Raw genomic sequence first — 15163 nt, 5'->3', positions numbered from 1 at the left:
AAATACGAAATGGCTTTATAAAAGGCCACTCCATATTCATTGATTTGCCATCAGCACTCTATTGCCATGGTTGATGTGATGGTCAGTTTCTAATATGCATAATCGCAGGAAACCACATCCCCACATTTCCAGTAAAGGATTCATGTAACTTTTTGCACAAGCATCAGGAACTTGTGCTGCATCGTCCGCTCCAACAAATGCGCTCTGTGCTTACAGGTGCGTTTACTCGCTTCAAAGCCATGAGGGTTCTCAGTGCTGTTAAAATTGAAAATGTGCTTCACATCAAGTCATCACCCAATGACGAACTTCAAAAAGCATGGCATCACCAAAGTAGTGGGGCAAAGATTGTAATGGTGGTCAGGTGCTGATGAGGTGTGCATCTATCCACATACCTATGCAGTCGTTTGAAATGATAGATTCGATCGGTGGTGTGAGCTCATTTGATTGCACAAGGTAGATCTTTAGCTGATTCATCAATTCTCGAACGGTCACCAGAAGCTCTTCCCCCGTTCCCGTCCAGCCCTCGAGGCCTCCGGCCATCTTCTTGATGTACTCAGACACAATTCCACCAAAGTGTGAGCTTTTGTTGGCAGCAAGTTTTTGGATGCGGCTTTTGACTTTATTCTTCGGATTCTTCGGGAAGATCGTTATCCTGGGTATTTTGGGCCAACCCTGAGACCTTTCTCTTATCGGGTCATCTGCATGATGATATGGGTCACACAAAAGTGATTATAGGTGGGAGAGATTTGGATTCGGTGCAATGACATGATATGGGTTACTAAAAAACAATAAGTAAAGTACACCAACCTAGGTAATCATCGTTGTCATCTGAGCTTTCTTCTAATGCTTGAAGTGTGGTCTTGCGCCTTGTAGCACCACTTGGACGTAGATCGTCAGTTTCTCCATCGTCGGACTTTGGCACGCCTCGGGATTTGCTTCCACCGGTTTCGGAGTTTGGCGATGCTTTCTGTTCGTCTGTTCTTGGAAAAAATTCTGTGTCTGCATTATTTCTTGGAGTTTCTGGTTCGTTGTCATCAATGCTGATACCCGAGTCCCTGTTGTATCTGTTCGGGCCGCTGAGAAGAGTGAGCTTCGAAAGGCAAACTGGTTGTTTAAACCTCCCCATGGCATCCATGGAATCACAAGGCTGCTCATCGGTCGCGGGCTCCGGAGTGTTCATACATGAGCTCCAGAACTCTGCACAAAAGTCGAACAACAATGAATTCCATGGACGCTTGATTTCCAATACGACATTACAATTACTCTTCTTCTTGGCAAACCTTCCCCACATCCTTCCCCAATCTATGATGACAACATCAAAGTTCGCTGAAGATAATTTTGGCCCAAAAGGTGTGACCGACAATATACCAGTGAGGTAGTGCCGCATGTTCTAAGGATGCCGATTGTATCAAATAATCTGTACACAATGTGCAGGTGAGAGATGGGTGTTTATTAAGGGTTTTTTTTGTTTGTTTGATTTTTTAAATGTACTTTTAGCAGGTTTTCTAGTCTAACAGGATCGCTTACAGGTATGCGCACTCACATTTGAGCTGTCTCACCTGGTTCGAATCCCGACCTTGCCACAGACTGTTACCCTGGTGTTTCACATGCTGGATGTTAAGCCTGCCAGAGGGTCTGGTCTGCCAGGACTGGGCCATTGGTGGACGTTGAAAATCCCATGGTGTCTCGCATCAACAGTAGGCAAGTTATTTCAGGGACTCGGACAAATTCAAAATTCCTCCTTAAATCGTCTTCATTCGAACGTCAGGCCAGGCCAGTCGATTTGTGAAAGATTGGAGAGAAAAACTTTTCCCAGCCAACCCCACAAGAAGGTGGGAAAAATGAAGGCCATTGGAAGCCGTACTTGTATTAACGAGTTGCTTTTCCTAATAATTACCTCCTCCACCGAAGGTGAATGGAAATTAGGTTTTCAGCCGTTTGTTTCTGTGAACAGGTCTGTCAAAACGTTATGGAGGGATTCGGATGAAATTTACTGGACAGGTTGTATGTGTGACGAGGACAATTTTGGTGAAGATCTGGATCTGGATATGAGAATTTTAAAGTGATTCTTCACCATTGAGAGGTAGGGCCAAAAAAGATATATCGCACAATATCTCAAAGTTAGACGGATTTGGACGAAACTTGGTGGATGAGTTGGGTAGATGACAAGAACAAGCCGATTAGATTTTGGTTCAAGTCCGGGCCCAGATTCGGCCTATCAGTGGGATACAAAACATAAACTGTTCAGCCTGGCGGAGTATGAGCCCTACCGAGTGCGGTTCTAGTTGAATTTTGAGCTCCTAATATAAAACTCCCAATCATCCCATACCCTTCTTCTGACCTTCTCTTCTTAACCCCTTACTGGGAGTGGCTTTTTGCGTTGTTTGGGGCGATTTCCAGAAAATGAATAAACAACACTATACTTTTGCGTGACCTGCAAGGAAATTAGTGGACAATGGAGAAACACATTAGATTTATCTGTGTTTCTCGGATAATGAGTCAAGTGTGCAGGTGGGAAGTTTCACTGCCAAGCCAGGGGTGCAGGTGGGAGTTTCAAACAAACTAATTCAAGATTCATGACTGCTCCCAAAAACATGCAAAGAATTTGGATTGCATTTTTAAAAACTTCATAACATTAATCTTTTCCTGAGATTTTCTTCCTTAACCCTTAGGTGCAGGCATCAAAAATCCTACATAAACGCAGCCATTGGGCCTCGGGGGCCCAACGGATGTATTCGTGTAATGTTTATTTTTATTTTTTTATAGGTTTTTTTTCTTTCATATCCTTTTTCAATCCAAGTCGATGCTCATGGATGTGTATTTGCTCAGAAAATGTAAATCATTGATCCTATTAGTTGAAAGAATCCCATACAAGTAATGAATCGTTTTTTGTTTTGTTTTTTTTTTCAAATTTTTTTTTTTTGTTCTTGGCTTTCAACTTTTTTTTCTCTAAAACGTTGAGGCTCATGGGGGAGTATTTGCTCAAAAAATATGATTCACTAATCCTTTTATTTAGAATGTATACAATGCAGCCATTGGGCCTCGGAGGTTGTGGGTACCCGGTGCTGTTCTAATTCCGAACACAAATGTATTCGTGTAAAGTTTTTAAATTTTCATATTTTTGTCACTGAATTATTTGTAACCAGGTTATAGGAGCATATAATGAGGCTCATATCAAGAAAATAATGATATACCATAGTAGTACAACAACATTTATGCTGGGCCTCAAAGGCCCCAGGCCTGCATTCATGTCAGATTTTCACGTTGTAAGTGAAGAATGAAGACTTTCCTACGAGCCTGAATGAATTTTTTTTAAATGTCACTGAATTTTGTGCAACAACATGAAAGTCGGTGAAAATGAGGCTCATTCCCCAAAAAAATAAAATAAATTGTACAGCATAGTTTTTGCAACAAAAAAAACCTTGTGGGCCTCCGAGGCCCAATCACTGCATCCAAGGGTTAATATCTATGACGAGCTCTTTTTTTTTTTCTCCTTTACCAATGTAAGATGGTGACATGTCCTTGTATGTGGTACCTTTGCCTTTCTGTGCAATATCTTCCAGCTGCTGTTGATCTGTGGCATTCTGGATGGCACGAGGCAGCCGCAAGTGAATGGGTAAAATGTCCCTGCGACAAAAATGAATCGAGTTGACACATCAAACTGGAATAAGTAAAACTACTCGAACAGGTAAACATTCCGCACATTAAGAGTTGTTTGAACGTACTTGCTGAGGGTGTAGAATACAAGGAGCTGAAACATGTCATCAAAAGCCAAAGCTGAACCTTCCAATGAAAATGCTGCGAAGGGGGGTGGGGCGGGGGGAAGAAACAAAACGCTTCCTTTAATATACAGTACAGTAGTGCACATTCTTGGTGTTACAGTGACGGTTGAACTTCATTCTAGCAGACACACACACACTTTGCGGCTCATGGGAATGCGAGTACCAGTCTCGGTGGGGTAATGGTTCGAGTGTCCACTCTGAGTCTGATAGGTCGCCGGTTCAATCCCCACCGACTCATACCAAGGACTTTAAAAATACTATGTGCTGCTTCCTTGCTTGATGTTCGGCAGTTAAAGGTAGAATACAAACAAATAACCATAGGTTGGCAACGCACAGCGCAGATTTTGTTAGGCCTAATTGCCTGCATTTAAATCGGGAAGGGGCGATAAATTGAGAAACACTAATTTGACAAATGAGGGGAAGAAAAGTCTTATTGTGAAGATTTCTTTTTATTCTAGCATGAAAATATTCGACAAGGCCTAATGATCTAAATATTAAAGTAGCGGCAGTTTTCTGTCCGTCTGTTTCTCTCTTTCCCCCAATTGGTTGGACAGCTTGCCCGACTCCACCCACCGGCATTTTGATTTTCATGCAGTTTAGGCCGAACACATCATCGAACCTGTCATGTTCACAATCACCATGCACTACCTTTACATGGCTAAAACAATCCTCCAGGAGCATGTGAGGCAGCGCTTCATTGCCTATACACCATCCAAAAAAAGGTAGGGCTTTCTGTGGAACAGTGCTAGTGATAAATACCACTTTCCTTTGCCAGTCTGACTGGCAGTTGAAACTTAAGATTTTTAGATTTACAGTTGAAACCGCTGTGGTCAAAAAGTGAGAACTTAATAACCACAGCTATTCTTTTCAGTAACACCCGTTGTTTACACCCGAGTTTACCCCCATTAAAACGCCCCAAATCCACCTCTTTGAATCCCCAGCTTCTTTCTTGGGGTTCCTAGAAGTGTTCATTTGCTTTGTAACGTGTACCCCTCCCTCCTCCCCCCTTCCCCCTTCCACAGATCTACCTACGTCCCTGTTCTCTTCTGTTGTTGTGCTTGTACGCTTCCCTCTCTCCCCCTCTTGTCTCCCGCTCCCTTAATTACATGTTTTGTATGTCTGTGCATGTTTTCATGTTCAATGTGTTAGCTCTTACACGAGCCTCGATTCTGTATACAAAAAATAAATAAAAAATAAACACGTGTGATTGGCATTGTCGCAACATAGCATGCAGGGGGGACATGTCAGAATTTGTCACTTTGGGAATGGTCTATGTCCCAGCGAATTGAATTTGTAATATCCACAAGCTTATGTAACAACAAAAAAAAAAATCAGTAAATGTTCATTCTTTATATGATGGAGTGTGAAAACAAATAATTGACTCAATTTACTCACTCGAGTTCATCTCCACAACAGGAAAGTCTTGAACATTTGGGAAACCATTTTTGTCAGACAGGGACACTGAAAGGACTTTGACCGGGGTCTCCCCCACATGTATCTTTCGAAAGATCATGAATACCTGCAGAGGACATGTTAGAAATGGATTTTGAATGGTGATCGCGGGATTGAGAGATCTTTTTCCAGGATACCATGAAATTACAAGTTACTTCGGAACATTTTTTCGGTCTTTAGTGCATGGCCGACCGTGCCTCATTTGTAAAGTTTGCAAAGAACTAAATTTGAAAAAACATGTAGGTTCATTTCAGCTGAAGCATTATTTACACAAGAAACATTATTCGTGCAAAAACAGACTTGTTTTCTTAATACAAGTGTTTTCTTTTTAAAATATTGTCGTTTGCGCACGTTTTCTGTTATAAGTCACTATTCTAGTGCAGAAATGTGTTTTTGTGTGTCCATATAAAAGTCTTGCAAACAAAGGCAAAACCAAACTGGATGCTTTGATTTAAGAGCAGCCATCATCCTTTGAAGACAAAACTATGTTTGGGCAAAAGTGTTAGAGAAAGATAGACTAGGTCTAGAAGAGAAGAAGCATCCACCCACCCCAGATGGTTGCCTGCCGAGGGTTTCCTGCATTGAAGAGCTTTGCATTCCAAGGATGAACCACACCTTATGTGTCTTGCTAAGTCGATCCATCAATGACAGATGAGGAATTTTCTGGCGAGGAGGAGGCTGGGGTGCAAGGCTGCTCGAGCGAGCAGGGATATCCGGCGTACTGAATGAGGCATGGCACAGAGGGTTACTGATCCTACAGGCGTCCGTTTCAAAAGTACATTAAGCATTCTCTTAAGTGCATATGTGTAAGTTTTTTTTAAAACCCCCAAAAAACAAACAAACCTCATTGATTCCATTTCTTCAACAGTGGTCTCCTGAACCCCCAGCTTCAGATTGTTTAGCTGCTCTGTGTAGTAATGCACAAGCTGAAACAAAAGGAAGTGATGCTCATGAATAAAAACTTCACCTGTAATGTTGGAGTATTAAAATCAAAATATATCCACATAGAAGTCGATCCAGGAATGACCAAATGGCAAAAAAGTTCCACCAAGAATGACCCGATATCAAATTTTGAGCTAAATTATTTTCTCCATTTTGACCCCAGTGACCTCATGTCCCCCCCATTCATTGGGGCATGAACCGGAGATCAAATGCGAGACCGCCCAGAGGCGAGTGGGTGTACCTCTAGTCTCGGAAATCCTGCTAGCCCGGTGGATTTGGACACCTCTTCTTTTTACAGATATAATTTTATTGAGCTGTCTCAAGGCATTTAATGATAAACTGGACAGGGTAGAATGGCACATATGAGACCAAACTGAACGAGGAGGGAAGATGGCTTCTCCTTTGAGCATTAGTGAGCTAGTTGGGTTTTAACCTTTAAAAATATTATTTTGAGACTTCCTTGGGTTACATAAGGTTGAAATCCAAATTTTTAATGTTGCTGCGTTCAGAATGATCAGCTTGATGGATAATCCCACAATGTCAAGGATACCAGTCCTCATCTCCTTACCAAATGAACATAATACCCACCCACGTGTTGTATTCCTCCCCTGAATCCATTTTGGACCAACGTTCCAATAGAAATTCAGTGCGCCAGTTCTTCAGATTCTTCTACAGAATGTTTAGTCTGGCTGGATCGTGCAGATGTGGCATGATTACGTCTGTTCTGTGTTGTCTGTCTCAGGTTTGATTCCAGACTCGACTATAAACTGTGGGACTGGTGCTGAGCAGGCAGGGATTTGTGTTACAGAGTAATGTCCCTTGGATGGACTATAAGCTGGGTGTCTGGATTGCTAGCATAATTTGGTGGACATTCAAGATCCTTTGCAAAGAGTTGGCGAGTTATCACCGGCACCCTGACCAAATTACAAATTCCTGCTCGAACCAGCATTGTATCAGCGACACAGCCGGGCGCTCAGGCAATGATGCTACCCCGCAGCCTCGTGCTGCATAAGAACGAAGAAGGAAAAAATGAAACGCTTTTAAAGCCATCTACATATTACGTATTACAAGGGGTGGTGCGAATGATTGAGAAAAGGAAAAACGAGGGATGAATACAAGAGAAAATGGGGGGTGGTGTGGAGGATGGGGACTCATATGACGGACATTTTTGTTTTGTGCTGTTTCGGTACGATGCAAATATCGATGACATTGTTATACAAATAACATACAAAGCACAAAATTATATTCAGTATGTTATCTTCATTGGAAGGATGGGTTTGTATATTTTGTTGTTCAGCATGTGAAGTTGAATTAATCATAGGCCATCAACTGTCGAGAGTGAATAAAAACCCAAGTTTGTGGAAATAAACATAAACAAGTAGAACAGCACTCGGTAGAGAGCATACCTCCGCCAGGATAAACAGTTTATATATTGTATCCACCTAGTGGCAGGCTAGCGGCTAGGGTGCCAGCTTAGGATAAACCTAGGATCCTGGGTTCGAATCCAGGTCGATCGCTGAATTCGCGATCATCGCCAGGGGGGTTGACTCAGCCTGTTCATCCTTCCGAGGTCGGCTAATTGAGTACCAGTTCACTGGTAATTCCCTGCTTGTCGTAAAAAGGGTTGGCGTCAGGAAGGGCATCCGGTCGTAAAACATTGCTTCAAAAAGGGGACCAAAAAACAACAACAACCACGGTGCCCGAAAAAGGCCAACCCCCGCCTTGCGGGGAAAAATGGCCTCTAAACGGTGGTTATATTGTATCCACCGATAGGCCATATCTGGATTCGGACCTGAACAAAAATCTAATCGGCTTGTTCTCGTCACCTAACCAACTCATCCACCAAATTTCGTCCAAATCCGTCCATAACTTCTTGAGATATCCTTTCCACAAACTAGATGGTATTCATAGAATACTTACCCTGCGCAGTCAACTTGGTGTGAGCCAACTCTTCTATTTTTGAACGTTTCTTTTTTTTGATCCAATATGGCTGCCATACCACGTGAGCGATGACATCATAAATTTATATTCTCTAAATAATTGTTGCATAGATCATGCTCAATAAATTTCAAACTGATCAGACTAAGTGTTGTCCCTGTCGAATTATGACGTCATAATTATGGCACCAATGACGTCATCGTTAACAACACCTATTCCCCATATGGAGTTCTTTACAATGAGCCACGTTTGAATTTTTAAAATGCTGACATGGCACACATTTGACTTTACTGAAATGCAGACACAAATGTTATATTTTCGTCAAAAATCGTCGGAATTTCGCCAAATCTGTTTTGGTCATGTGTTAATATACCTCAGCGATTGACAAATCTGAAATCAGAATTTTATTTGAGGTAAAAATGACCCCGTGAGGTCGCTCCGTACTTTGCCTGCTCATGTGCAGTGTGATATTTAATTCTATGCCCACTCGAGGACTCTTCTTCTTCATGCAATAACAACTTCCAGCTTCCAGACCGTACATCCAATCATCTTGAAATTTTGCAAACATGTTACACTTCATTACCTCCACTATAATTTAAAGTTTCACGTCGATCAATGAAGCGGTTCAAGAGTTATATTTAAAAAATTCGTTTAATTGCTTATATCTGGCAAACCACGTGACCTATCGCAAATTCCAAAAGGTCATTTTAGTAGACTGATATGCTGAACACATCTGTGAAGTTTCCCCTCGATAGGATCAAAAATGAGGGAGGAGCTAGGTTTTAAAAGTTTATGCTTTAAAACGTCATAAATCCGAAACCACGTGATGCATGACGTCATGCTCACTGACTTTTTTGTTCATCATGTGTATGCGATTCTGCCTGCAAAGTTTGGCCTCGATCTGTTCAGTCGCTTAGGAGAAAATTGAATTTTAGTGGTTTTTCACTCAAAACAATATAGCGTCCGAACCACGTGACCTACGACGTCATTATAATTTTATTTCTGTATCAATTTATACCGAGAAAATGCTGAAGAAATTTCATCCTGATCGGATAACGTTTTTACTTGTCGAATGACGTCATAACGGCGGCACCGATGACGTCATCATTCACATATGTTATTCCGCCTGGAGAGTTCTTTGCAATGAGACCTGTCTCAATTATTTCTGTGCAGTGGTTTTTGAGATAGAGGTGCAAAGTTTTTTGGTTTTTCCAAGATGGCACCTGTACCACGTGACCTGTGACGTCATAATATTCACCAATATATTCTACAGGAGGAGGCCCTCCTATGGTGAAAATTTCATGTCAATCGGACCAACGGTTGCCGAGAAAATGAATTCTTTTAAAATGCAGACACGCACGTACGACGTACGGACAGGCCCAAATGCTTAAAGCCCCTGTCACACCTTGACGATTCAGCCAGCGTATGCCGACGTATCAAAATTTATCTAAAACGCTGGCGTTCGCTGAACTATCGATGTTTTTTTTCAGTTTTGGGCGTATAATAGCGTATTCATAACGAGTAGGACGTATGCATAACGTATTAGTAACGTACACAGAACGTTTCGATAACTTATAGATAACTTATACCAACGAATGCTTAGCGTGTTGTCGGCGTTCACAACTTATGCCCAACGATAGTCTAACTTATGCATAGCGCGCGGCAGCGTATCGCCGACGATCACGTGGCGTAGCCTATTAAAAGGCTGCCGCTCGACGATTCAAATCATAACCGCACTAGACATCGAAGTGTCAACATCACCGTCATGCCGAAGAAAACTTCGAAGAATGCTGCCAAGAAGTCTCCTGGCCGTGGCCGTGGACGCGGACGCAAGAAGGATCCATCATCACCCACACCCTCCCCATCACGCTCACCCTCTGACGGAGAGGATGCTGGTTCCAACGCCTCTCGGGCATCGTCGGTGGCATCGATAGCTGCGTCCGTGGCCTCCACCTCCTCTCAGCCAACCCTTGCGAAGAAGAGGGCCAAGAAGACACAGTTTTGTCTTGATGTCCAAGAGGAGCAGCTCATGTGCGATTTCCTTCGCGAGAACGCCATCCTCTGGGACATCAAGAAGACTGACTACCGGAGGGTGGACAAGAAGGCAAAGCTCTGGGAGGATCAAGCCAAGGCCATGGGGAAGATAGACAGACTTCTCTGACCTGACTAGGGACTGGGTGTTGTGAGGGACCCTCCATCCGAACTTCATCGAGGCATACTTGTTTCCAGAGGCAAGGTGACGCAAAGTCAGTGCCAGCTTCATGCCAGGCTCAAGCGGATCCCTGTAGAAGGTGTACTGCTTGGTTATCCTTGGACCCACTCTGGCTAGCAGCTCGTCGAACATCGCTGGGGGCATACGCAGGAAGTTGGTGAAGGATGCATGGTCCTCGTTACGGAGTTCCACCATGAGCTGGTCATACATGCCAAACTGCCGTCGCCTCCCGATCCATGGTCTCACCCAGTTCCTTCTCCTCCGTTCACCTCTTCTTCTCCTGGCTCTATTGGCACGCAACTGGTACAGTGTCAAATCGATGAGGTCATGTTGATGTTGGAGGACAGCTAGTAGGTATTCTCGTCTCAGCCTTGCCGGATCCTCCATCTCTCGGATGACATGGACATCTGCTCACCATGGAGTCTGGAACACTGACGGGTTCCTCCTGTGAACCCCATTTGTATATACCAATTCCCCTAAACGCTGCCAATACGCCATTATACGGTAGCTCTAAGTTAGAAACACGTTCAGTAAATTCTGTGGTTGTCCGGAAGACGTCAAATACGTCTACATACGTCAATATGCGTTGGAGATACGTTACACATAGGTTCAAAGCACGTTACTCATAGGTTAGAAATACGTTTCGGGTACGCTAGACATTATCTCGACGTATTTCGACTTATGAGTAACTTACAAGTAACGTGTGTCGACGTGTGTCAACGATCCCCTAACGTGCCTACAACTTATGGCCAGCGTATGCGGAACGTGTGAGTCATACGCTGGCATACGTCGACAAATTTTGTGCATGCACAAAATTTGTCGACGAGCTCGGCGTACTACGACGTATGCCAGCGTGCTTCAGCGTGCTCTTAACGTATACAAAACTTACCCATAACGTATTCGACGTGTGCCAGCGTATTTGCCAAATTTTTCATACGTCGGCATACGCTGGCTAAAACGTCAAGGTGTGACAGCGGCTTAACCCTGCCTTTTGCTTCGTGAGTGCAGGGTAACAAGAAGACGTTATGCAGAGCATGATACTTGCAAAATCCATGCCTCACCCCCCCCCCCCCCCCCCCATGGATACATCAAAAGGTTGCCATGGATACATCAAACTGTCTTTCATGAAGATTAAAATTGACAATCTTAATCAAGGCTTGGGTCAATCTAATTAACATTGATGATTTTTCAGATGAAAATTGATTAGAAGTTTGACCTTGAGTTGACCTTTGATCTTTTGACATCAAAAATAGTTGTTGTTTTTTTTTTTGGTATACTGAATCGAGGCTCGTGAAAGAGCTGACATTTACTTCACAAACAAATCAACCAGACAAACAAAATATATAAAAAGAGGGAGCGGAAGACAAGATGGGGAGAGAAGGGGAAGCACACAAACACTTGAGAGCACACAACATTTGAGAGCAGGGAGATGTGTGGGAGGGAGAGGGCTTGGGGGAGGAGGCGTGGGAAGGGGGGGGGGGGGGTGGGAGAAGTATAAAACACAAGGACACCAAGGACTTCCAGGACAGAAGTTGGTATTTCAAAAAGTGGAATTGGGGTGAAATTAGCGGGGGTAGAAAAGATCAAGGTTTTGGATGGGGGAAGATAAGAGATGGTGGTGAACAGCTGTTTTAAAGACCTGGAGGGTGGCGTGGGATTGAAGAGAGTGAGGGAGTTTGTTCCAGAGGCGGGAGAAAAGAGGAATGAAGGAGTGAAGGTGAGCAGAGAGTCTTGATTTTGGCAGTTTAACCATAAGAGGGTTGCAGGCAGATCTTGTGCGACCTGTAGGAATATTTGCGGGACAGAGCCCAGAGAGAGCTGGGGGGGCAAGGCCAGAGAGGAGTCGGAAAGACCACCAACCTGCCTGCGGTGAGTGAGTGAGAGGCCCTTGGAGTTAGCTTCATCGCGGGAGATTCCAATGATTCTGAACGCTTTCGTTTCAACAGCGTGAAGACGAGCTAGATGTGAGGCAGGAGCACCAGCCCAGAGGGGAGAGCAGTATTCCATTGAGCTTCGGATGAAAGCCTTGTATGTGGTGAGGAGCTCAGGTGTGCCAAGGAAGGACTTCGCATGACGGAGGCTGCCCAGTCGGCGACTGGCTTTGGAGGCCAGATTTGAAATGTGGTTTTCCCAGGAAAGATCATGGCAGATAGTGAGACCCAAAAGCTTGAGTGACAGAACTTCTTGGAGAGGATTATTCAGAAAGTGGATGGGAGGGTTGTCCAGTCGGTCTTTTCGGAGAGACATCGTATGAGTGTGAGATTTGTCAGGATTGAAAGACATGTTCCACTTGTTTGCCCAGTCTGTGATTTTGTCCAGGTCTGCAGAGAGTGAGGAGGCTGCAGACTGCCTATCTGAGGGATGAAGAATGGAGCGACAGAGAGTAGAGTCATCAGCAAAGAGATAGAGAGGATTTTCAAGAGAGTCAGAGAGATCATTGATGAAGACCAGAAAAAGCACAGGGCCCAGAACACTGCCTTGGGGAACTCCAGCCTGAACAGGAAGAGGAGATGAGAGAAACCCATTCAGGGCCACACGTTGACTACGACTAGAGAGGAAGTCCGCCAGCCATGCGTGGAGATTTCCATGGATACCAAAAGAGGAGAGTTTGGTGAGCAGAGCGGGGTGCCAGACCGTATCGAAGGCACGTGATATGTTTTTGGTTTCCGAATTCAGTGAGGCATTATGCAATTGCTGTTTAATTTTCAAGTCAATCGGATAAAATTTATTTTTCAGATGAAAATTGATGATTTTGGAAATTTTACCTTGAGTCGAACTTTGACCTTTTGACCTCCAAAATAGATGGTCTCTCTATTTAGTTACTCAATATACAAATGCTGTTCAATTTTCAAGTCAATCGGATGAAAAATGGCGATTTTAGAAATTGACCAAGATGACATTTGACCTCAAAATCAATCAGCTTCTCAGTTGTGACGACCTCGACAACTAGGTGAAGTTTCATGATGATCGGTTTAGAATTGTGACCTTTAGGTGAGTGAAACAGACAATAAAAAACACAACCGACCAATATACTTGACAAAGATTCGATTTTGCAAGTAATAAACATGCAAGACAGGGGTGAAAACAACCGGAGGTAACCAGGTTTAAAGCCATCTTAGCTCAACTGGTGTGAAAAAATGAATTCACATTCTTTTGAAATGTGGAAAAACCTGTTGCATTGTTGCGGGAGAAGTGCGGTTTTGCATGTATTACTATCTTCTGCCGCCCTCCCCTCCCCACATCCCTGCCATCTTAGCTTACACGAGCCTCGATCTTGTATAGAAAAAATTATAATAATAATGATAAGAAAACCCAACCTCACTCCCATTGAAGTAGTTGTGTGTGTGTTGCCAAGGCCCATGCAGATCATCTGGGCATCAACAACAACTGTAATGTTTCCATAGCTATCCTGAGACAGGCCACCACCCAATCTCAGAGTGTGTAAAATTCCATCCTGGGCAGGTAAGAGACTTGAATCAACACCGGTGAGGTAAATGCAACCCGTGAGGTAAAGCAGCGGTCTGTTGCCTATACACCACCCAGAAGTGTTTACCCACTCCAGCACCCACCCACTTGGATAGTAGGTGGTACAAGTTAAAAAGTTTGTTCGAATTTGCTTGATTATCAGTTAAAATACTACAGGTTGCGAGGTCACTTCTTTTTTACAAGATGGCTGCCAATGTTGCGTTATGTGCCCGAGGGTTTAACCAAAAATTACTTTTAACTTACTAAGGCCACCCGTGTTGACGCTTCTGACTCGGTGGATAAACACGTCTGTGTATAATTCGTGTAAAAGTTTGTCACAAGGAACAAAATCAACGTCTCCAGTAGTTTATACACCACACAGCTTGATGAAGGAGCAACCCAACGCACACTGGTGAATGAGTAATCGCTCTTTGAGTAAATCGTCACATCTCGGTACCTGATCAAAGTGTCCGTGCTGCTGTTGCAAAACCATGGTGTGAATCCTCCAGGTTTTCTGTGTTGCTGCCAGAAAAACAAACAATTAGAAACTGCACCGCCATTATGGATCAAACCATGCTGCGGAACCATGGCGCTCGTGATCAATACGGTTTGTTAAAACCCATATTTGTCTAACTCCTGGTGGTAGGTTGTTAAATATTGTTAACCTTTGTTGTCATGTGAAACAGCTAAGTATTTTTCAGCTCATAGCTGACAATCATGCAATGTTTGAAGGCCCTCAAAAAGCCATCCATCATTGGAGCCACAACTTGCTCTGCGTCCATTAAGATGCATCAGTAGCAGGTAGCTATAACATCAAATATAACCTCAAATAAATAAGCAGCACACGTGTTTGCTTCATATACGTAACCCAGGGTATTTCCTTATTTTTGGGAGCGATTGAAGCAGTGGTCGGTTGCCTATACACCACCCAAATAAAGGGACGCATCGGAGGAACGTGTTACACCCCTGGAACAACATCGCGTGTAGAGCGGGTACTCTGCTATGGTATTAATAATCATCTTACGATAATTCACCAAATATCCATCCGTCCGTTCGACGGTACCACAAAAACGGCTCAACCGATCGCAACGATATTTTGGGTGGGTATTCCTGGGACCCCTGGGAATAAAATAGGCTATATTGTTTTTCCAAGTTTGCCAATTTTCCAGTTTTTCCAAACACGATGGAATAATATTTACCGATATGAACAGTGATGTGGCTTTTGTTGAAATTCTACAAATACTGTTTATTCTATGTGCCAGGAGAGCATTGTCACTTACTTGAAACGCAAAGCGTGAAGATTTTTGCAGTTGAACAAACCAAGAGGCCACACAGACACACCTGTTCGACGCGTCGCAATGCACACAGGTAC

At 43.5% G+C, this 15163-nt stretch overlaps 1 protein-coding gene across 1 annotated transcript in view; it reads right to left on the bottom strand.

Annotated features, from left to right (window-relative positions):
* Positions 1 to 15163, bottom strand: part of LOC137438124 (ras and Rab interactor 2-like) — a 27492-nt gene extending 12329 nt beyond the window's left edge. The window contains exons 1-9 of the mRNA XM_068133087.2: positions 15072 to 15163; positions 14249 to 14313; positions 6078 to 6160; positions 5784 to 5955; positions 5178 to 5301; positions 3726 to 3798; positions 3536 to 3627; positions 808 to 1197; positions 393 to 698 (exon numbers count right to left, since the gene is read on the bottom strand). Of these exons, the coding sequence (XP_067989188.2) occupies positions 393 to 698; positions 808 to 1197; positions 3536 to 3627; positions 3726 to 3798; positions 5178 to 5301; positions 5784 to 5955; positions 6078 to 6160; positions 14249 to 14284 (1276 nt within the window). The 5' untranslated portion in view covers positions 14285 to 14313; positions 15072 to 15163. The remainder of the gene's footprint in view (positions 1 to 392; positions 699 to 807; positions 1198 to 3535; positions 3628 to 3725; positions 3799 to 5177; positions 5302 to 5783; positions 5956 to 6077; positions 6161 to 14248; positions 14314 to 15071) is intronic.

This window comes from Myxine glutinosa, chromosome 12 (genome assembly GCF_964187855.1).
Source record: "Myxine glutinosa chromosome 12, kmMyxGlut1.1, whole genome shotgun sequence".
Taxonomy (NCBI): domain Eukaryota; kingdom Metazoa; phylum Chordata; class Myxini; order Myxiniformes; family Myxinidae; genus Myxine; species Myxine glutinosa.
This window is presented reverse-complemented; position numbering and strand designations above follow the sequence as displayed.